Source organism: Gymnogyps californianus, chromosome 1, assembly GCF_018139145.2.
Source record: "Gymnogyps californianus isolate 813 chromosome 1, ASM1813914v2, whole genome shotgun sequence".
In the NCBI taxonomy this organism is placed as follows: domain Eukaryota; kingdom Metazoa; phylum Chordata; class Aves; order Accipitriformes; family Cathartidae; genus Gymnogyps; species Gymnogyps californianus.
In genome coordinates, this window is record NC_059471.1 from 57,245,628 (window position 1) to 57,268,499 (window position 22,872).

At 38.8% G+C, this 22,872-nt stretch overlaps 1 protein-coding gene across 2 annotated transcripts in view; it reads right to left on the minus strand.

The window, feature by feature from the left end:
- ABCC4 (ATP binding cassette subfamily C member 4) overlaps positions 1-22,872 on the minus strand; it is a 153,114-nt gene that overhangs the window by 49,073 nt on the left and 81,169 nt on the right. For both annotated transcript variants that reach the window (XM_050912787.1, XM_050912778.1), the window contains exon 20: positions 15,787-15,866. In XM_050912787.1, the coding sequence (XP_050768744.1) occupies positions 15,787-15,866 (80 nt within the window). The remainder of the gene's footprint in view (positions 1-15,786; positions 15,867-22,872) is intronic.

Consider the following 22,872-nt stretch of genomic DNA (forward strand, 5'->3'; position numbering starts at 1 on the left):
GCAGGCAAGATTTCCCTACATAAAAGAAATACGGCCTATAAAACCAGCATCTTTTACTGTATTTCTTAATTTTAGCATTTAAAGGTCTTCTGTAAGGACTGTGCAGAAAACAATAGCCAAATTAAAAAAAACGTAAGAGCTCATTAATTACATTTTGTAGCTATCTGCACAGTATTGGAAACAAGGCTACCTTACACAAAAGACAACAGATGCACAGGCTACTGAGACTGAAAAGACCTGGACAGAGAAATCTAATTTGCTTCCAAATGGAGCCATATTGTCCAATGTCCACCTTCAAATCTGCTTCAGTTTCCCTGGAGAAAGAAGAATCTCCCACTCACAGACTACACGTACTCTATCCCTAGAGTAAAGAAAAGCACATGCTGTTTCTGTTGGAGTCATCTTCTTGCTTGCAAGAGTCCTGAGAAACTTCCCTCATGCTTTGGTCAGTCACTCCATTCACTGTGGCTTATTTTTCCTCAAGACATCTCCTGTCTTACTGGAGCAAGCACACCCTCCTATAACCCTCTGGGGAAGTGAATGCTCTGATCAGCACATTCACTTGCAAAACATGTGCTTTCCCTTCATCTTCTGATGACCTACATATTCATAACTCTTATAGGTGCTGAGAGTGGTATCCTGGAGTTTCCATCTCAAACAGGTCTTGATCTAGGAAGAACAAGGTATTTCTGTACCACAACCACACAATAGCAAAGCATTTAATGTGAGGTAAAGAAACAATAAGAAAAAACCATAAAAATCTGGAAAAACATGGGAATTACAAGCTATAAGCCGTACATATATTACAAGGTATAAGCCTTACCCTTTGTTGCAGCAACTATACCATTTATATGTTAGAAATCTTATGACAAATTGTAAGCCATTTGAAGTCATTTAATAAAGTTGACAGAACAAAAATGCAAAAGCAAAATTTAGAGTTCAAGATGTCTCATAAGAATGTTTACTCTTCCATCCTATAGATCACTGTCCTTCCATATCAGTTATACCCTGAGCTCAATATTTCATGTTTGGCTTAAGTACGTCTTTGAAAAAGGCACCTGGCCTTCATGCAGAACCCCATTTTGAACCCCTCAGGTCTGCTGGCACTTTGCTCCAGTGGGTACTTAGACTCCTTTATCTGCTTGTGCAAGTACCTATAAAACACCTCTCTGTCTTCTCTCTAACGAGCTCAACAGAGTCAGATCTTTGAGGTCTTCCATTTTCTTCCATAATTCAAAAAGAAGTTTTGCACGCTTTTTCGTTTTGTTTTTAAATGGACCTTACAATGTATTTCAGCATCTCTTATAAAATATACGCATAAGGGGTACCATGCAGTTGTGCGTCTATGTAAGTTCCTAGTGTGATTTGTGATGCCAAGTCATCCACATGGGTTTGACAGCTATGATATAGGACCTACTACCATAGGAGCCACACCATTCTGGACTTGCAGCTGGTGACCTGGTAGGATCTCTAATGAACCAGTGGAGCCCAAGGGATGGGATTTGAGACTCAGAAACCTGAATGTGGGAATCTACACGTGACCTACATAGTGAAACTTCTGTCCTAGTTTAGAAGTTTAGAAAGTGATTCATCTAACCTTTAAGTGGATACCTAGTGACCCTATGGTTGAATATTTCTCCAGAGTCCACTAACTGTATTGACTAGATGCCCTCTGACTACAGCAAAGAAAGCATCTAAAGCCCCACAAGCAGATACCTAAATTTTGGTGACTGAATCTGCAGTCAAATCCCACCCGAGAACCGCAGTGTTCCAGCACTGGTCTTACCAATACTTAAGCAGAAGTCAAACACACCTACCCTGCCCCTGCCCCAGCTCCTACTCCCTGGACCCCAACATGCACTCCCAAGGATTATGTCAGCCCACGGACACTGCCATGAAGCCATACTAATTTAATAATAGCAATGGTGCATATCCTGGATTTCAAGTTTGCAACCTTAACTGCATTAACTGAGGGCACTCTCAGTCAGGCTGTGCTGTCTGAAGTAAAGCCAGGTCAAGAAACTACAAAACTCCACTCTGTTCGTACTTGCTTGGCATCACCCTTCTCCTCCTCCCCTCCCCCTGACTAAAATTATTTCCTCGTTGGCTCTGCCAAATAACTGCATGCACAATCAATCCCTAATCCAGTTCGGACATTTTCTTTTTCCTTGAACACTTTTTCAAACCGGACTGTTTGGACTGACTGTCCTGCAGCTCTGTTAAAGCACAACTGCACAGGCAGCTGGTTACACTGGCACACCAGAGGACAAGCTTCCCTGGGGAGAAGACATTGCAATGAGCAGATGAGAGCGATAGACACTTCACTTGGGCCAGCTGCATCCAGAGCAGCATATTGAACCACATCGTAGATTTTTTGTGTTTTTTCTCCTTTATTACAAAAAAAAAAACCCAGGAAACATCCAAATAAAAACCCTTTACCTTTGTACCGTAATCCTAGTACATAAACAGCTCTACTTCATTTTACTCACTTAAAGTGGCTGACTTGAGGCGTGTAGTCTTGTCTTTAAACTACCTTTTTAATAAAATTTATGGGTTTTCTTTCGGAACTGGTTAAAAAAAGTACATATGGCTGTTTATACTATTGCTTGCATCAAACTGTCAGGAACAGATTTGTCTGGAGAGAAAAAGCAATGAAGACTTGTAAGTACAGGACAAAAAGTGTTGCACATAACTCCAATATTTAAAAGACATCTCAGACGTCATCCTTTTCTGAAGCAACCAGTGACAGCAATCTTTGACAGGAATGACAGCTCTCAGTCAGTGTTAATTCAGCTTTAGGAAAACGTGCATCCACGAGAAAATTGGGAATATAAAGACAAGACAACCAATACACTGAAAGGTGGAAAAAAAGGCATAGCTGGGAAAGAAATGAAAATTGTCATTTCAGATAAACTGAGTGAAAGAAAAAAGTAAGAACTAAATACTGCCAGCTCTAAAAGCTTCAAAAATAGCAAGTTCGTCTTATCTTCTGCAAGACACCCTCTCCTCTTCTGAATCCTGCTATTTGCAATTAGTCAACAAGAGGTTACCTAACTAAATCCATATGTCACTGCAAATGGGCTGAATACCACAGAAATGTATTCAAAATTCCCAGTCACATCCTTAATGCTAGTACCTTTTATTTGTTCTTGTCTCTATAACATAGTCTTTCTAGATCATTGTTTTTCCAAGTGAACAAGCATATACTTAGCTCCTCAGGGCAAATGTTTTCTGTGCCACCAACATGCTCATTAATTTGACTTGGCATGCATTTTTCCATTAAGTGAGAAGCCCTAATATTTGTTTGAGATCATGGCGAACTGTGTCCAATTGTTCTTTAACAAGTGACCTTATAATAAAAAGGGTGTTTTCTTTAATACATTGGCACTGCCACCATTCTCTTGTATTTAAACAGCATCCTATCATTAATAATCTCTTACCCTACAACAAGGGCTAGAAATAGGCTTTCTGAGCACCCTGGGCCAAGAGGCTTAACCATCTTATGCAGGTCTCAATCCCAACAGCAGTTCTCAAAAATCACAGTCCATACATTGTCTGAGACTTCCAGATATTGATGCTTTAGAAACAGATACATAATCCAGCTCTGGACTTTGTGATTCTGCCAGACACTCAAAATACTCATCCTTTAAAACTCCACATTACATTGCTACATCATATAGAGGTTATTTTCCTTTTTATAATAAATTATCTTCACTCATGTAAGAAGTTAGTTGCCAGGGCCCTTTCGCCACGGTAATAAGTTACTTTCAGCTAATACAGATTTTCCATGAAAAAATAAGCTTTTATCAGAGCCAAAGCTATGGCCTCTATTTATGCATCTCTACATGCAGCTCCCGTTCATACCCACTATCCATGGAAACCAATACTGTCACACAAAAAAGGACAGTGCCAACACCCATTCTTGTAAATGTCTGTGGACAAATGAATTTTTCTACTTATAAGCAGTAAAAACTTGAGGAGGACCTTTAATTTGATTTTCTCAAATGCTTTTCTTCTGTTGCACCTTGTGCCCACTAGGCACTTCTGCACAAAAGTGTTCTCAGTGATCTGGGCAGCAAGGCACAACTTTGCAATGAGGATCTATAGAAAAGTGAGAGGTCCTCTTCTTGAAGTTATAGGGAGTTAGTTATAACTTTATTCTGATCTCCCTATAAAAATGATATAAAAAGTTAATATGTTTTGTTGTTCAGCAGTGCTAAGTTTGTCGTCTTCTCCTGTAAATGTTCACAGTCCCTGGATATATTCTTACGCTGTTCTTTTCCCAAGGTAAAAAAGGCACACACACAAAATCTATTCACATAAACTATTATTCACATAAACTACAGTGCTCTTTGTACCATGACAAGTATGTTAAAGCTTCCTGTGGAACACCTCAGATGCCAAGCACAATTTTACATGGTAGCTTGAGGAAACAGCGTTAATCAGAGTGTAGAACAGGCACACACACATGCTTTGCTTTCTCAACAGCTCTTGCCAGAACCTGCCTGAAACAATACAGAAAAATGTCTGGCACCACCCAACCCTCCCAGAGTTACTCCTCTTCTTCTCAGGTAGCGGAAAGCATCCTTTTCCATTATATTAATTTACAGGTTTTGTGACTCCAATACCCCCCACCATCGCCAAGTGTGGTCACTTTGTTGGCTGTTCCACCTGCTTCAGGATTCCCAGAGCAATGCATTTTTATATCTCCCCTATCAGTCCCTGCTGCCAAATAACTGATATTTTTAAAGGAAAATAAAGAATGGCTTGACAATTTCTGCTCCCCTCCTACCTCTTAGAAGCCATTTCCAAAACTTTTCCCCAGCTATATAAGCCCAAGACAGCCCCACTGAGCACAGACCCTGATGAAATCAAAACATTTGATTCAACAATGAGTACTTTTCTCTTTAGTACTACTACAAATGGTGTATTTTCTACTTTGTACTTGGCTCATACGTTTAGCACTATATCAGCAGAGGCTGATTCACCGATATTTGTTCTCGGTCTTATCCCACTTACAACCCTTCTAAAAGCACTTTTTCTTTCAGTGATAATTATTGCTTTCTTTCCACAGAAGGGGCACATACACATAGAACAAAATAAAAAAAATCAACAAATATCTCACTGCTTTCAGGCTATTAGATTGCAGGAGGCAGATCTTACAAGCTGATACAAAATGATGCAAAAAATGGATAGTAAAAGGACTGGGAAGGGATAGGCCTTTTGACGCACCCAGTACAAAACCGTGAATGCTGGGGTACTAAACAGGGAATGGACCACAGAAAGCAGCCAGGTTCTCACACTCTCCCAAAGAGCATCTCCTATTGCTACTGCTGGAGAAAGAACACTGGCCTAGATGGACCACTGCTGTGACCCTGCGTGGCATTGTTTAGTGTTCTTATGGTCTAGTCCATTAACTTAATTGCTAAAATATTGTCCACTGTTCCTGTGAGGAATTCCTCTGAGCTAATGATGATGTTGTCATAACCTTTTCATTCATGTTGTGCACTTTTTTCCCAGTTCTTCCAAATGTCTGGCAAAATTTTGCTTACTACAGATGCTGCTGCCCCATATGTTGCAGTTTTGCAAACTCTGTCTTTGAGCTACATGGACTTTCCTGCCTCAGGCCTCTTGTCCCTCACGGCCATAATGCCAGAGCAGCCCTGTGCCCTCCCCAAGAACACCTCATTTTCAACTGCATGACCTTTTCTGCTCAGCCAAGTCTAATTCTTTTGCCAGAAGTCAATTCTGGGTCTTTCAGCAACTTTAAAAGCTTTGTGCTACATTTGAACTGTGGGCTCTTCTGTTAAAAAGAGTATCAGTTCTTCAGTAACACAGCTCTTCAGCCTTACAGCAATTACAAGCTTTTAAGCATTTTACTGTTTGTTCTTGCTATTTAAAACACACTATGCATGTATTTATTTTTAGGCGGAACGAAGTACTACTCATATTTCTGTAAGTTCCACAGCGGCCCCTCTGCCCCAGTTAGATGAAAACTATGAAAAATATTAAGGACTACAGCATCAGCTATCCTGAGAAATAAAACTACCTTCTGTTCTTTTCTGGTCGCACTCTTTCATAGCAGATACGCAAAAAATGCTTTTTAGCCCATCTCTGGGTTTTTTCCTAACTTTCCCAGAGCTTTGCCACTCTAGGGCAAAGATAGGGCTATAAAATACTACTTTCCTATTCAAAATAAACTCTTGACTCATAATTCTTCAGTATTACATTCTGTTCAGTGATCACTCAGCTCCAGGAAGCTTAAGAGTGGCCTGATGCTTTCAGCAATCATATTTTAACTAATCAGCCCCAGCCTCTCACTACCACCATCAGGTTTCATCCAGTTCAGCCATTCTCTGCAGGTGCAGAACCCGGTGGCATCTAAAGAAGTAGAAAGAAACCTCCTTGGCAGAGAACAAACATTATTTACTGTGGTAAGCGCATGCTTATTCATAATTTGTTACAAATATGCTCCAAGACCATGAGGAAGACTTTTCAGAAGTTTATCACAAACCATCAACAAAGACACACTTACCAAAGTAAGTAACTGATACCAAGTCTGACCCCAAAATCCAGACTTTCTGTCAGTGAGAAAAATGAAAAATTCTTTTTCTCTGTATTACATTATTTTCTCAGTATAATGTTAACAGAAGGATGGACAACTGAATCAGGTACCAAAGCCAGCACATTTTCAGTTTTAGAAGGCAAGATCTAAAACCATTATTTTAGCATACGAGTGACTTTCATAGTAAGAGAGCTCTGCTTATTTAAACATTGGACTGATTTCAAAACCCAGTAAGAAAAACAGAAAGAAAAAAAGATTTAGGGATGTGATTGTGGAAGAAATGCAATCACTCAGCATCCTATTCTTCCACAGTGCAGGAATAGCTATTATCGAGCCCTTGAAAGAGCCTTTCTTAACACACAAATTTTTACTATTTCAAGAGTGCAATCCAAATGAATCAATTTTTTAAATGATCCAAAACTACACTGTAACGTAGAGGTAACACAAAGAGGTATAAGCTTCCCAAAGACTTGTGACATTCAGTTCCCAGCTGAACTCTCACCTTTTGCTGTATAAAACTGCCCACACTGCAGCCTCTACCTTTTGAAGAACAAACTCGTCTGGAGTTTTCAAATCAGCTGCAGAGTTCACCAGGCAGCCATGGTTATCAGCTCCAGCAAGAAAAAAGTTCTTATGTTCTGCATGAGATGCACACATATCCCTGGCAGCACATTTCTATGAGATGCAGCCTTTTTTTGCTGAAGATAATTCCTTGTCCCACATGGTTGTTTTGGGCATAAATCTGCATAACGATTTAACACACACACACGCGCGCGCACCAGCTATATGGCTTAGTAATTCAAATTACCTCCAAGTTTCTCCTTCCTTCTTGAATCAAAAGTGAAATCTTCGGTCCTTTTGCCGCACAGCGAAATCCTAATTTGTTTGTAAGCACACATTGTCCTATCTATAGTATATCAGTAGTTTAAGGCAATCTAGAAGATTTGTACTTATCACCATTTGGAACAGGATTGTTACACTCTATGACTGACAGCAGAATTAAAAGATTTCTAGCTACTGTGAAGTGTTAGAAATGTTAATGATCTTCAGAAGTCTTAAAAATAATCATCAGTTTGAGCCACAAATGTGAAAGGTTGCAGTAATGCTTAAAAAGTCAGGTAAATACCTATAAATAATAATAATAAAAATTCCCACTTTGGCACCAAAAGCAGAAGTAGTATACATAGAAAGATGGACCAAAAAGAAAAGGAGAAAACTGCAGAACATAAGTTCACTTACATCAGAGTATTTCCTTGCCCTCTTTCACAGTAAGAAAAGTAAACAAGAAAATACCTTCCAACAAATATAAAGAGACCCAGACAAACAGAATCCCTCTCTGGAACTTTTACAAATTCCACCTTAACCAAAAGGGGAGAAATTTCCAAACCACACAGAACAGGGGCACATCACTGGACTTCCACACAACTATCCTACTTTCTAGTAGCTGAAAATGTATTGAAAGTAATCTGATGAAGAAAACAGAGAAGCCAATTTGGAGAAGAGCTGATTTAAACCTGATGGAAATTTTGTATTTACAGGTTTCAGTCCAACATATCAAAATACTGCAAGAACAACTACGTTTTTGTCTTCCTACCACTAAGCCACAATCTGCTGAAAATCTTAGAGAAATGAAGAGGAAGACTGCCTCTCACAATGCTCATATGCTCTAGAAAAAGAAATAGAGAAGATAGAACTCCACTAAGTGAAAGCTAGCTTTATTTTTCCGAGTACTATATTCAAAACACCAGTATTCCACATTTCATTGAGAAAATGGAAGGAACAGCCCAGTAACAGAAGTATTATCTACATTTACCATATAAATGGAGAAGTATAAAAACTAAAAGAGTTAAGAAAAAACAAGAAAAGCAGAAAAGTGGTAAAGGAAACACTAGGAAGCAAGATGACAAAAAGGTAATGAAATCACATTTTTCAGTATTATTTTTTCTTCTTTCCCATGTTAGATAAGGAGTTACATCTTCAAATCTTATTAATACTAAGTAAATACAAACTCTAAAATATTAAAAAGTTACATTATGTTCCCACACAAATTAGTTTTGTTACTGCAATGGTATCTGTTGCCTTGACACTAATATGTGGAGAACGACAGGCATACCTATTCTTATAAAAATTCTACACACTAACATAAATAGGAAAAAAAAAAATGGGGTGAGGGAAAGGATTGGGCTGGATTACATATGATCGCTATAGTGAGAACAGACCTTTAGCCTTCTCTAGAAAACCAAGGTCCGTGTATAAACAGGAATCCACCTATTAGCAGTGACTCCAGACTTTACACGTTTTATGCTATACACATACCATCAATCTGAGTAAATACACAGTCCGTATGATGCAAGACACTCATCCTTACATTCAAAGGAATGTGATGACAGGTACAGAGTAAAGACCAGCAATAGCTTTGGCATAGATTATCTCCACTGCTGGTCACCATCAACAAGACTAATTGGCTACTGGGATTTAACAATCAAGGCATTCAAGGACAGAGGAATGAAAGGTCAATAAAGAACTGCATTATTTAGACAAATGTCTGTGCTAAACTCACAGCTCCCGCATGTTGGTCTTGGAAACACAAGTGCAACCCAAGCCTCCTCAACCTCCTACCCCCCCCCCCCCCTTTTTTTTTTTGGGGGGGGGGGGGGGGGGAGGGGGAGGGGTGCGGGCAGGGAATGGGATGATGATAACCAGGCAGGCAGGATGGACAGTTTTTTGTTTGGTTGTTTTTAACAACACAGTGCATAACCCCTTTTTATTTCAAAGAAAATAGCAAAACTGAAAGCACATACGAATATCAAATGACTATACCAAAAATTAGTTTTTTATCATAATGATCATTTTAACCTTCTCTGAAATTAGAGCTCAAAAGCAACGAATGAAAAAATATATACCCCTATTATTTTTCTTTAAGTTTTAATTGGTCTTTCATTATGCACTAGCAAGATGCACTATAGTATGCATCTTGGGAATGTACAGTTAGAACATCAGTTCCACAGAGAAAAAGTTCCGTGAGATTTCAGTAGTCAAGTGCCACCAGGCAACTGGGTTTTTAAATCTATTTATTTTTCATTTAAATCTCAGCACAGCTGCAGAATCTTGTGATCTAACCATCACGCAAAACTACCAGGATTGAGCAGAAGGGAAACCAAAAGGTGTCTCCAAGATACAGATCTGCTCTACATACCAGGCTAAAGAGAACATGCTGACATTTAACATAGATCCCACCACTGGTTATTTTCTCACACCGTATTTATGATCATATTTCAAATGCACACATGCAAACACACAGGAAGAACTATTCTCTAATGAATAAAAATATCTCTTAAAACTCACACATGCATACGTACAAAACCTAGCTAAACTGGAAAAAACAACACAACAAACCCCCCAGAACCCCACCTCTCACAGAAATCACAAAACAACAACATCATTGTTAAAACTAAAAGATCCTGGAATTCCTTCTACACACTTTCCCTGACATCTTCACACACTAAAATGCAGGGGTCAGTGGTACTGAAACAAGGAACGGCAGTTCCACTCTTGTGCACATACGAAAGCAAGTGACCCAAGCTATTCCAGTCTGAGGCACTTTTTGTTCCTAATATCCAGATGCAGCAGCTTTTTTTTTCTTTCTTTTTTTTTTTTTTTTAAAGAAATGACTGTGGACACCTCCTTCACATTTTCCTTTTCTTCAGCATTTTCACTTCATAAAGCTGCAGTCAATGTGTTTTGTGTGTGGTGAGAAGGGAATGGCACATTCAGTGGTGGTCTCAGCCACAGCCTACATTGGTGGCTTAAGTAGTCTCAGGATTAGGTCTTTGTGTGTGATGAAAGGATATGAAAAGTCAGTTATTTAAACTCAGTCAAGCTGTTGATTTTGGGGAGGAAAAAGGTTTTGCAATTCAGTTTTCCTCAATAAATCACTGCCCTTTTCCAAGGGCAGCTGCAGATAGTTCACATGTTCGCAGTGTTCTCCAGAAACAAAACAGATCATGATTTTTTTTTTCCCCTCAATCCAACATAGGGTAAGAAATCAAAATGAAGGGGCCATCACATTAAGTTACTCAAATTCACTAGAAACCAAAGCAGAAAATCAACTCTGTTAACAGGTAATAAGATCACTGAAGAATTAAAAGGGCAAGAAACTACAGAGAAAGCCATCCCTTTAAAATTTATCATAATAATTAACAAAACCAAAAGAAAGTCTGAAATATATTTCACCGTCCTATGTATTCAATCAGTTTATAGATGTAATTTTCAACCAGCCGTTTATCACTTTGGGTACTCATCCTGCGTCACCTGAGATCACAGTTTAAAGATGTTAAGCCTCTGCAGATCTATCTCAAGTCAAAGTGAGACTCGGGTACTAAAAACAAGCCTTTGACGAGCTCTGAAAAATACAGCATCCAAAATACTGGCCACTTAGGAATATCTGGGCTAATGTGCATAAAATACCTTAAATATATTGGATTCTTAATTTCTAATACTTCCTCATTAAATTCTTTTACTCTATTCCTTGGCTGACCATTTCCCAAATCAGTATACTGTGTTTTATTAGTGCTGCATTGAGCTAGACATTGCTATGCATTTTAACCACGACATTTTAAACTACAAGCCCCAACGCCTACCAGTGAAGTCCACGTCAACAGAACCTTGTACTCCCACAGAGCTTAAGACAAGAGGAGGAACAACAGTTGGTTATAACACTGAGTAAATCAGCTGGTATTTTCAGAGGAGCCTAAGAAAATTAAGTAACAAAATCCCAGTCATCTTAAATGGCACCTGACTTCCTTAAGTCCCTTTGGACTTATTTATAGGATGATCAAGTTCGTACCAACTAAAGAAAGCACTTCTGCAATTGCGTTTGGGTAGCTCTTTGAGGCTGCTGTCAGGCCTGCCCTCTGATTAAACTAACAAATATGTAAATAAAGCATATATATCTAAATGAAGTAGATGTTTAAATCCTCTTAGAAAGTTTTAAAGCACTGTAACGGCCTTCACACAAGTAGTCCTTTACCTGAGGAGATTGCAATTTAGTTGGAAAACTCCTACCAAAAATACATAAGTCAGGATAGGGAAAAGAAAGAGAGATGCTGAACTGAGGCTAAGGAGGCTAACAGTACTGAGGCAAGTAATCAAAAATATGCGAGCTCACAAAAAACCCCCCCACAATCTTCACTGAACAAGTTCATTCAGCTTTTTCACTATCTGAATCAACCTACAAACATTAATTACTACCTGATTTTACAAACATATTTAGTGCCATATTTAGCAGAAATAACAAGTGTCATAGTGAACATAGCATTGCTTTTTATTTTATTTTTTTAGGAGAGCTGGTACAGAACCTTGTGGCCAGCCAGAATCCATTACAGAAGATAAGGTCCAGGCTTAGACTGCGGACTGTAAAGTTTTTTTTTTACTTTAATGAGCTTTGAACTGGACTGTAAACGTACAATTAAAGATATCTCAGTTGAAGTGCCTAATTTAACTTTTGGTTTCTTTTCAGTTTCTATACTTCACATCTACCCACAGAGTTCTGTTCAACAGCCATGTAGTCAAACATAGCCATAAATGTGTTCTCATAACAGAGACTTATTTTTTATTCATAAATCTTGTGGATACAGCAGTAATTTCTACAAAAAGATAGTCAGCTGCACCAACATGACATGTCTCATATGCTGTTAAAATTCCTAAGTTAAGAAGAAAAAAATGACTGCCTCCTTCTAGTGAGGACTGCCCCTCCTGCCCCCAATCTCTCCAAAGACAGGTTGTGCTATATTTTGGTGCACTCAAAACCAAAGAAAGAAAGGATGGCAGGAAACTTTAAACACAGTGAGAGTTGCTACTTTGGGAGCTATTGCAAAGCAACAGTTTTGCAAAATCTAGCCAGGTTTTCAGAAAAATATACAAGGTCTATGATGCATTTTTGTGCTTGCCACATACCTTTTATTTTTACTTTAACAAATAAGTGTACAGTAACTATCCACTGTCTTGAGGAGAACTGACTGTTTCTTCTTCATTGACTCAATGGAAGATGTAAAAAATTCAACTCTTTTAGTTCAAGGAATTAATTTTCATCCAGTATGGCTGTTTAGACTAATCATGCTCATTATGACTGTAGTGCAGTGTATAAATCTTATTAGGCACTCTAAAAAGAACATTATCAATTTTTAGCATTGCCTTAAAATCTGTACTCAGTGCAATTACAAAATTCTCAAAACTAGGAAAGTTTATTTATTTATTTACTTATAGGTATTTAAACAGGCTCATATGGTAGTTTTTGGGTGTCCAATCATATTGTGTTTATTTGTGCAGAAATTATGCACTCGCTTGCCAATATAGTAAAAGGGTGGAATGCTTCACAATGATCCTAGCAATAACTCGGAAAAAACGACCACTTCTTCAATGCAAATCCGCTCAAGAAAAGCTTCTACACGCAAAGTAAGATGAACCAGTTACTGCATTGTTTATTAAGTTTCACTTGATTCCTCCTGACAACCATTTAAACAATGAATGTTGGGAAATGTCTCTCAAAGAATCAACAACAATGGCTGGGATCAGAGCTTTTATATTTAGCTAATACTGTTTTTAGAAAGGAGAAAATATTTCTTCCTGACGGGATTATAGGAAGTCTTATAAAAGACACCTGCAAACAAAACAAGTGACAAAAGATCTCTATCATAATTGATAAGTTATCCTTTGTAAAAATCTGTTCTTCAGAAGTAAATATATCTTTGCTACTAAATTTCAAAAGGCATCCACTAACCAACAAGCTTGCTGATCAAGAATAGTAAGTTTTAGAAAACCTGCCAAGAAGGAAGTGCTTTTGTCTTACAGATAGCAGCGCATTATTAATCAACAGTAAGTTCCTAAATTTTCTTTTCTGATGCCAAATAGAACAGGCAAGTTTTGAAACATAGTATCTTGTTAATAGTGTACTGGACATGTAACATCTACTTTATTTTTTTGAAAAGGAAAACTTTTCACTTAAAATACAAACTTCAGAATTTGACAAATTATTCAATAGCCAATTTAAAAGAAGTGTACAAAGTAATCAACATGCGGGGAAATGCTTACAAAATGCGGTTTACGGTAGGAGCTTGAAAGAAGAAAACAATCACATCTAGACCAACAGCCTTCATTCTTTCATCCCAGACCAGTTAAGTTTTAGTAAGTATATACTGCCTAAAGTATCTATACACTGGTCAAATAACTAGGTTTTCCAGTCTGCTAGTAGATGATTCGGTCCTCTGTATGTGCCGTGCATACAGGTTAGCTCCTTCCTTAGCTTTCTCTTGGAGCAAACCAGTTGGTTCCCTCAGAAAAAGAAGGGAGTGTAATTCTCAAGACAGTTTGCTTCAGGGTCTGCTCCCAAAAGGAAGCATGGACAAGACCACACCAATTTTGGCTCCCTCTGCTTATGCAGACTTCTCTAACATTTTCCCAGCAAATTTTGCATCCTCAGACAACCCCACATGCCTTTAAACCACATGCCGGGGCATGCAAAACACCCACTCAGTTTCTTGCTATAAAAACATCATGCAAGTGGGCTGCAACACAACTCTCACATTATTGTAAATGCACGAAGCCAAGGAAAAGGGTTAATCATTTTATCGGAAGACCACAGGACCCAGAGGATGCTCTGGCCATGAGCAGTATGTAGTATGAACATACACAGCGCAGTCTGCTGTAAAGGGGACAAACCTATGCAAATACAAACACCTCTGCATTGCCTGGTCTAATGGCCAAGGAGCACTATGCAAAAGAGATGGTTTTGACTTTGTGGATATAAATCCTATGCTAAGAGAAGAGGATAAGGATAGCAGGACAGCCTGAGCTTCCAGCCAAAAAGAAAGGCACATATGTACTGTTCTAAAAGAGCTGAAATAAAGAAGGATATTCTGTCTAATAAGACAGTTAATGAGACTGAAGAAAATCTGGAATCTGTATAAACAGTAGAAAATGAGTACTATATTACAGAAAGATGTTTATACTACACTTTCAGGAAATAATTTGTCAGGGCCTTAAAAGCCCATGAATTCAAAATCTTAATATTCATTGTAGGCAACTCCCTAACTCACAAAAAACCCCAATTGCTTTAATTGATAGGTAAAGTACATCACCTTCCTTTCTTCCCTAAAATGACACGTGGCACTGTACTGCTTTGAAAAAGAAACGCAAACCTCAACTTTAACGACACTAAACTAGGAAAAAGACTTTATCTTAAGTAGTGTTTTTACTAACTCCTTGGAAGAATTTCCCCCCCCCCCCCTATTTTCAAGAGTTCAGCATTAACAACACGATTAAACTGCTCAACCCAAAATGTCTTTGGTTTATTTTTAAAGAAGTCAAAACAAGGTTTAGATCCTGAATAAGTTATCTCTAAGAGATAAAGCAAAGTTAGCAATAGCACCTTAAGAAACATTTCTGACTTGAGCATGACGGGTCTGATCCACTAAGTGGATCCAGATGATCCCCTAAGTCATTTCTTTCTCTAGCCTCCACGACTCTGCGTATTCTGTGATTCATGTTATTTTCATAGAGTACGATCATTTTTTTTTGCAGCTTTATCCTTCTACAATTTTTTACAAGGAGGATTAATAGCAACTGCAACAGAAAAATTACCTTGATGTCATATATAATCCTTTATCCTTTCATCATCATCAAAATCTCAGTGCTTTGTCCATCTTTCTTGTCTGCAGCAACTTATTTCACTTGTTCCTATTAAGGCTATTACATTCACTCTATTACTACTAATCTTTTCTTTGTAAATAGCCACACCTATTTTAATCCAAAATGGTGTGGTAAGCATTTGATTCTTTGTGGAAGTAGACACGTAATTAGGTTAATCTGTGCTATCTTTTCATGTGAGTTGATTGTTTCTTTACTATGGACATATTTCTTATAACAGCAATAAGCTTGCCAGATTGCTTGGAGGCAAATCAGGAGCAATTTACCAAGCATGTAGCTACTATGAACTGAAATCCTGACATAATAGCAAGCTGTGTATAGCCACTCCTACCTGCCAGTTATTACTCATGTTAGCTTTTTACTGACACATTAAATTTCAACCGCACCTTTCTTTCACAAACAAGTACTTTCATTCAACTCAGCTACATCTGTGACAAATAGCTGGTCTTCACCAAAGCATACACGAATCTAAATTCAGAATGCAGTGCAGAAGCCTTTGACAGTAGCAACTGAATTACCTGCACGAAGTCCAAAAACGTCAATGGAAGCAAGTCATCCAGGTGGCCAATATCTTTGGAGAAACGATTTAAGATTCTTCCTACAAAAACAGGGTTGGAGAAGAAAAAGAAAAATAAAGTAAATGTAATTCCTGAAGAGATCAAAATATCTTAAACACACCATGTGTTACCATTTTAGTAACAGTTAGAAGGAAACAGCTGGAATCTAAAGATAAAAAGACTCTTTTTGAAACCACCATGAAGGGAATCTTTCACAACCGCTGCAATGTATTTTGAAGAAGAATACTTTTTTACAAATGCCTTTCACCCGAATATAAAACCTTTACTTAAACTGCTAGGAAAAAATTAAAATGGGCTTTGAAGATAATAGTTCAATAGAACTTAACAGGTGAAGCACACATGCTTTATATGCTCAACACGTGCAGGTAAAGGTTTACAGTTCAGACAACTTATTGCAAGTTTCATCAAGTAACATCAGCCTGAATCTGCTCCTATCCTTGACTGAAACTCACTAGTGCATGCATGTCCTGAATAGATCATAGTTGATCTAACTGATCCTTTTTAGTATTTCTGTTCCCACCCCTCCACCATTATACGTGTATTCAAATTGCAGGTGTTTCTGAAATAAAATTTGAGACAGATTTGCATTCATGCACCCTTACGTTCATACTTATTCAAAACCTTAACAATACTGATCTTTATTAAAGCTAATAAAACAATTTTTAATCTGCTGTCAGTGAAGCATTTACACTTCTCTACTTTCCCAAGTTCTACTTGAGCGAAAAAATCAGTTATAGCAAGAGTTCTTTAATAATTAAAGTCACAACGCTGCCACCCATCAGTGGATTAGTATCTTTCTCTATTAATCGATACCTCTACTCACCAGGAAAGAAATGAAGCTAAGGATGGGAATCTGGCCTTTTCTAAGGTGTGTAATGCCCGTACATGCATTCACATTGCTTTTTTATCTACTTATATCTTGATTCAATTATTACTTCTAACCGGTACAAACACATTCACTGCATTGGCAACAAAAGACTTTTTTTTTTTTTTTTTTCTTTTCAAAGGAGCTCATTAAACTGAAAGTAGTTAAGTTTAACGTTTCCATGGAGTGTGTTGGAGACGTAATTCAGAGATAAGAGATACTGAACTAACTTCTGTAGCAACCGTCATTCTACTTTTCTGTTCATGGCTGTCTCAGGATTACGACTTTTGTTGCATAACATCGATTTCTTTTTTTAAGGGAATTTCTGTTCCCCAGCAAGCAATACACAAAACATCCTCTCCTCAGGCCTTGGACACAACTCCAAAGAGATATACTGGTGGCGAACAGCTTGTTCTGCACTACTTTACTACCAAAGGCAGTTACTTAAGGCAGACAACAGTAGAATTCATCCTGTTTCTAGGCTTTGCACACAGAGAGGAAGGATCTATAGCAGCACAAGACTCAGCAAAATCTCCTTCATCTGTTTCTACTGGGAATGGCAGCTGGGGATGTTCCCTTTCACTTATTTCATGTTGGGGTAGATACATCAAAAGGAACTCCAAGGCAAATTTTTTTAAAGTTTCCTTTTCCTATGATTTCCTTACACGGAGACTGGCCATGGAAAAGTGATCTAGCACATATTGCATGCATGCTGTAGCTAAGACTTCTTAATATCCCTAAATATCACATTCCAGGTTATTTTCAAATGAACCAAGACTTCACTGGCAAAAAGAAAATCATTCAAAGAGGTTAAATGCTTCCTTCTGACAGGGCTTTCCTTAGCGACCTGTCCAGGAGGGTCAGATGCGGGAAACAAGATGGTGTAATGGATTGGGCTCAGGGTATTAGCAATCTCTTCCCAGCTTTGTCACGTGCCTCCTGAGTGATTTCACTTTATTTTACAGAGTGAAGAGCAGAGCAAGGAGATGTGACAGTGCGAGCCCCTCCGTGAAACACTTTGAGACCCGCCAATGACAAGCTGTACGCAAGGGCAAAGGATTATTCCCATAGCGAGCAAACCCCACCTTAACTCAGCCTTAGAATCCCCCTTTGCCTCTTAACCCCAAAGAAGTTTTATTTGTAGCGGTTTCAGACTGATATAAGAAGCTGTCGCGCAAAGGCCATCCCATGCGACACTGCCGGGAGGCAGCAAGGTCACTCAGGCTGGCTACTTTCCATGGCCATAGCGCAGGTCAGGTCAATGCCAGCACCTCCAGGAATCAAGCGATGCCTTCATGATCTCCCTAATCCCACAAATGGAAGAGCACATCCAAACTTGTTCCTGGAAAAGCGCTGTGCTTACTCTCATTATGTACAGTATGGACAAGGCCTTAAGGGCTAGAGGAGGGAAGCCATTACAGAATGCTTGCTGTCGAAAGAGATTTAACTCTTGGGTTGTTTCAGTTCCACCAGTATCTCGCAGTTCAGCTCTCACTTCCCTCCCCTGAGATTTCTATTGAAGAATCACCCGTTAAAAGTTGCTCAAGGAGAAACTTGCAGATTTTGAGTCTGGGTTTTGGTTTTGGGTTTTTTTGGCAATTGTTAGAATAGAATAGAATAGAATATTTCAGTTGGAAGGGACCTACAACAATCATCTGGTCCAACTGCCTGACCACTTCAGGGCTGACCAGAAGTTAAAGCATGGTGTTAAGGGCATTGTCCAAATGCCTCTTAAACACTGACAGGCTTGGGGCATCGACCACCTCCCTAGGAAGCCTGTTCCAGTGTTTGACCACCCTCTCGGTGAAGAAATGCTTCCTAATGTCCAGTCTAAACCTCCCCTGGCGCAGCTTTGAACCGTTCCCATGAGTCCTATCACTGGGTACCAGGGAAAGAGATCAGTAGGAGGCTGTGACAACCTCCAACCATTTCCTGAGAAAGTTTCAGTGTTGCGACAAGGAGAGCTTTAGGCTGCAAGCATAATATAGACCTGTCCCGGCGCTTTCAGGGATAAAAAGCCAGCATAGATATAAATGAGAGCTGCAGAATACTTGCCTTCGTCCTGCACGCCACAAGCGACTGTGGCAATGTTCTCCTCCACAGTAACATCTCTTCCAGTGAAGTTCTTTGAGGAACATGGTCATGAAGTAAAACTTAGCTCACTTGAGCTGGCCTCGGTAGTCCTCTGGTCTTACTATCTCTCCCATATATCCACTAACCACCAACTACTCCAGCTCCCACTGGTAATCAAGCTGCTAATTAATTACCAAAACCGTATTTTTGGCAATTGCCTTATGAAATTGTTAAGTACAACAGCGTTTCTACAAACTGTATTTTGACAGAGCTGTGAGCTGCCACTAGGAAAGTGGAAACTAATCTGACGTTATCAATAAAACATGAATACATCTTTTAATCTGCCTAATCCTCTTTAAAATGTAAATACAGTAATTCTGTAAAATGACATGGACTAAAATACGAGTGAGCAACAGAAATGGTATATCAAAAAGACAAACCTTGAAAACTGGATCCTTTTACAGTCCACCTGATACAATTAAAGCAATTTAAACAGTGCAGACGTGAATCAGCTGCTTCCCCAATAAACATTCAGGTGAATCTCTGGTAGCAGAACTTCATTTTTTTTGAATTTTCAAGTTATTGAAAAAAGTCATTTATGGTCTATTTAGCGTTTGCACATAGTAATTCTGGAAAACAACACCTGAAGTCATCAAGCTTAGGAAAATACCTTGCTTCTTGCTAAGAGGTCCACATCTCCCTCTCGTAACGTTAATCCAGTGACCATTAAGGCTTTTCTACTGCTAAAAGCAAGCAACAAAGCCACAAGCCTTAGCCCTATTTTTGTTGTTGCTGGTTTTCAATATTACCCCAGTGACCGTATAAGAGAAAATGCAGGCCTGGAGATGTATTTCAGATCCTGTTCATATGGATATAACTGAACTGGCATTTTATTCAGCACATCCTATGTAGAAGCAAGCTACGGTAATCCACTAAAGCAAGCAAGTTCCCATACCATATACCAGAGAGAGTAATGCACCTCCAAGCAGAAGTGCTATGCTTTGGAAATATCCGCAAAATGCCCCATAGCCATCATGATACTGCATCCAGAGCGATTGCTACATTTAGAAGGATGTCTACAAGTAAATGAGGTCTATTTCGCAAGGTATGAAGAAACAACTGTTTCTTCCACTTACTGGAAGCACAGTAAATCAGTGGCTTGCTTAGGCATTATTAAGCATGCAAGAGAAAACATTCCAGATATGAAAGTTAAAGTAGCAATTTTGAGTCAGGACTCAAAATGCTTACAGTTATGACTACAGTTTCTACTAGCATTTGCAAAGCTAACCTTTGGGGATGGTTCTTCAGATTAAAGAAACTGTTGCACCTGCTATTCAAGAAGGGCAGGACCTGCACAACTCACCCCCCAAAAAACAGTATTATTTTTCTGTTCAAAACTTCTAATATCCTTCTCTCCCAAACTTACAGACTATCAACATCACCTTCCCACAATACTTCATTATTCCAAAAAACCCAAATTCCTTAAGTGAGCATTTCTGTAATATACATGCCATGAGACTATAATTCTTAGATCTAGTTCGGTATTTTCAATTCACAAAAATTTTCAAGCTCACTTAATACCTGCACCCTTTACTTATCCCAGTGAGTTTCAGTCTGGGCTTCAAAAGCAAAAAGAAAATACTAAATCTAAAACTTGTAAGGCAAAGGAAATTTAATGAAACCACTAATGAAAAAGTCTTTTAAGAAATCAAGAACTAAGTATGCCAATGTTACAACAGCATCACAAATTTGTGAATAGTATCTGCTGTTTTAATCATTCTCAGGCTTCCATGTGGTGTGCAGCGTCAGTAGCAAGCTGCAAAAGGGAACGTGCTCTCTTCAGCAGTCCTATGTTTGTTTTTACATCAAATAACTTAATCAGAACACACACTGTTGTTAGATTTCTTCCGAAGTAATTAAATAACTATTCAATGCCAATTAATCACAGTTAAATAAGGGTCTGTCACCAAAGTGCTATGTACACATTTCAGACTATTTAATGGTCAAATACTTGGCAGTATCAAAGTTAAACAATGATTCATTAAACCTCCTCCACTACACAATAGTTAGGCTAAACTTGAAGTGAAAGAATCAAACCTCTTTTGTTCTCCATGAAAAAGGCAGCAAACCTCAGTATGTGATATTCTTTTCTTCCTCGCTCTGTAAACTGCTTTAATTGCATGAATCAGAATGTGTTCAGGTGCTACATACCCACTTTGCTTCTGCAGGTGCATACTGATACTTTGGAATAGATGTTCAAACGTATCATCCAAATAATGAAAACACTTGACAGTGTGCCACACCTATTTAAAATGTTTATACATACTTCACGATGAAAGAAATATAATCCAAACTGAATCAACACTTAGGATGTAAACACAAGAAAAGAAAAGGATTTTTTTTTTTTTTTTTGTTAAAACAAGAAACTAGGATCCTCCACTGGAACAGCCAAATGCCACCAACAGCATTCAATGTTGTGCAACCTAAATTCCAGATATATCAAGGACCCTAAGAGCGGCAGTACATTATTTCTAAACGTATTTGGCATTTCTGGTATACTTTGTTGACCAGTGCATTCACTGAAATACTTCTGTATAATAGAATAAAGTGGGCAGATTGATTTTATATACCTTGCAAAGAGTTTACAAAGCCTTTACACCCACTTGCTTCATCACACATTGCAGAAATACTTTGTTGCTACTTCTCTAGTCCACTGATTTGCCTCTTTGGAAAAGAAAATGGTTTTTTTCTAGGGATAGAAAGCTTTTGCCACTTGTGTGTGTGTGCACGCGCACACGTGCATGGGTGCACGCTCTTGGAATTTTTTTCCCCTCAGAGATCAGGCTAATCCTCAATCCAGGGAATTTTAATTGTATCACACTTTAGTGCAATACGCAAATGTTATTAATAAATAGTGCTTTGCATAGTAACCTAAACTCCTCTGTGGCAATTGGCCTAACTATCAATTTTCACATACAAGCACACTGCATTTACCAGGGGAAAAAAATACTCAAAATCTCTTTATCTACTCTGCAACAGTGAAGCCAGGAATACTCCCCCACTGCCCAGCCTCCATGAAGAAAAAGTAACAAACTAAACACTATTATCTCCCACTCCTTGCTGCAAACTCGCAGAAACCTGTCTGAAAGCAACTTGTACCGCTAGGAATGGATTCAAGAAGGTACTTAGTCATACGCGTATAACTAAATGTAAGCAACCCCAACCGGGACCGCACTTTGCTTGAACGCAGTCATGCCACAGAGATGCTCTTCTGGTCTAAGACAACCGTAATTTAGAGGGACCGATGTTGGACACTTGAAAGCGCACACTTCACCGCCACCTACTTTACTCAGCGAGGAGGAGAATCAGCCCCCCGTGCATCACTCTGCTGACACCATGCATCGGGGCACCGCCTGCACGAGGGCGGCAGAGCGCCGGTGCGAGGGCGGCCACCACAGCAGGGTGTCATCGCTGCCCTCGCTCCCGCCGAGATGCGCTGCAACAGACCACGCCTCGGTTTGGGTGTATGTACTGCTGTTAACTTACCCCAAAGAGAGAAATCGTGTACTTTAGCAGTCCGAACCACAGCTTATAAAACCAAAGTCATTTTAAGTGTACGCATGGTAGTAAAATAATGCTCAGCAGTGCATATGTGGTAATAAAAGCATACTTAAAGGTAGGAATAAAAGAAATAGCTGCACAGAACTGGGTACATTTAAACACCCATCAATTTAACTACATTGAACATGTTTCCCATTCTGTCAGTGGTATAAATCGACAGCTCCCCACATATCTTGCTGTTAAGCTATGGCATCCAGTGACTGATAAGTCTTCACCCATGCTCAATTCACACACATATGCCAAAAAAAGAAAAAAAAAGTACTGCAACTACAAGCAGCTTTCCGTTTCATCAAAGCAGCGACAAAGTGGATTGTCCATATCAAATGTTGGCAGGAAGCAGACATTACATCAACCTTGTAAAATATAACTATGAAATCAACAAAATAATTAAAGATGGATTACCGACTTTGAAAGGAATTGTAAGTTTGTGAAATATTTCTTCAGAAAGAAATCTGGAAATGCATCTC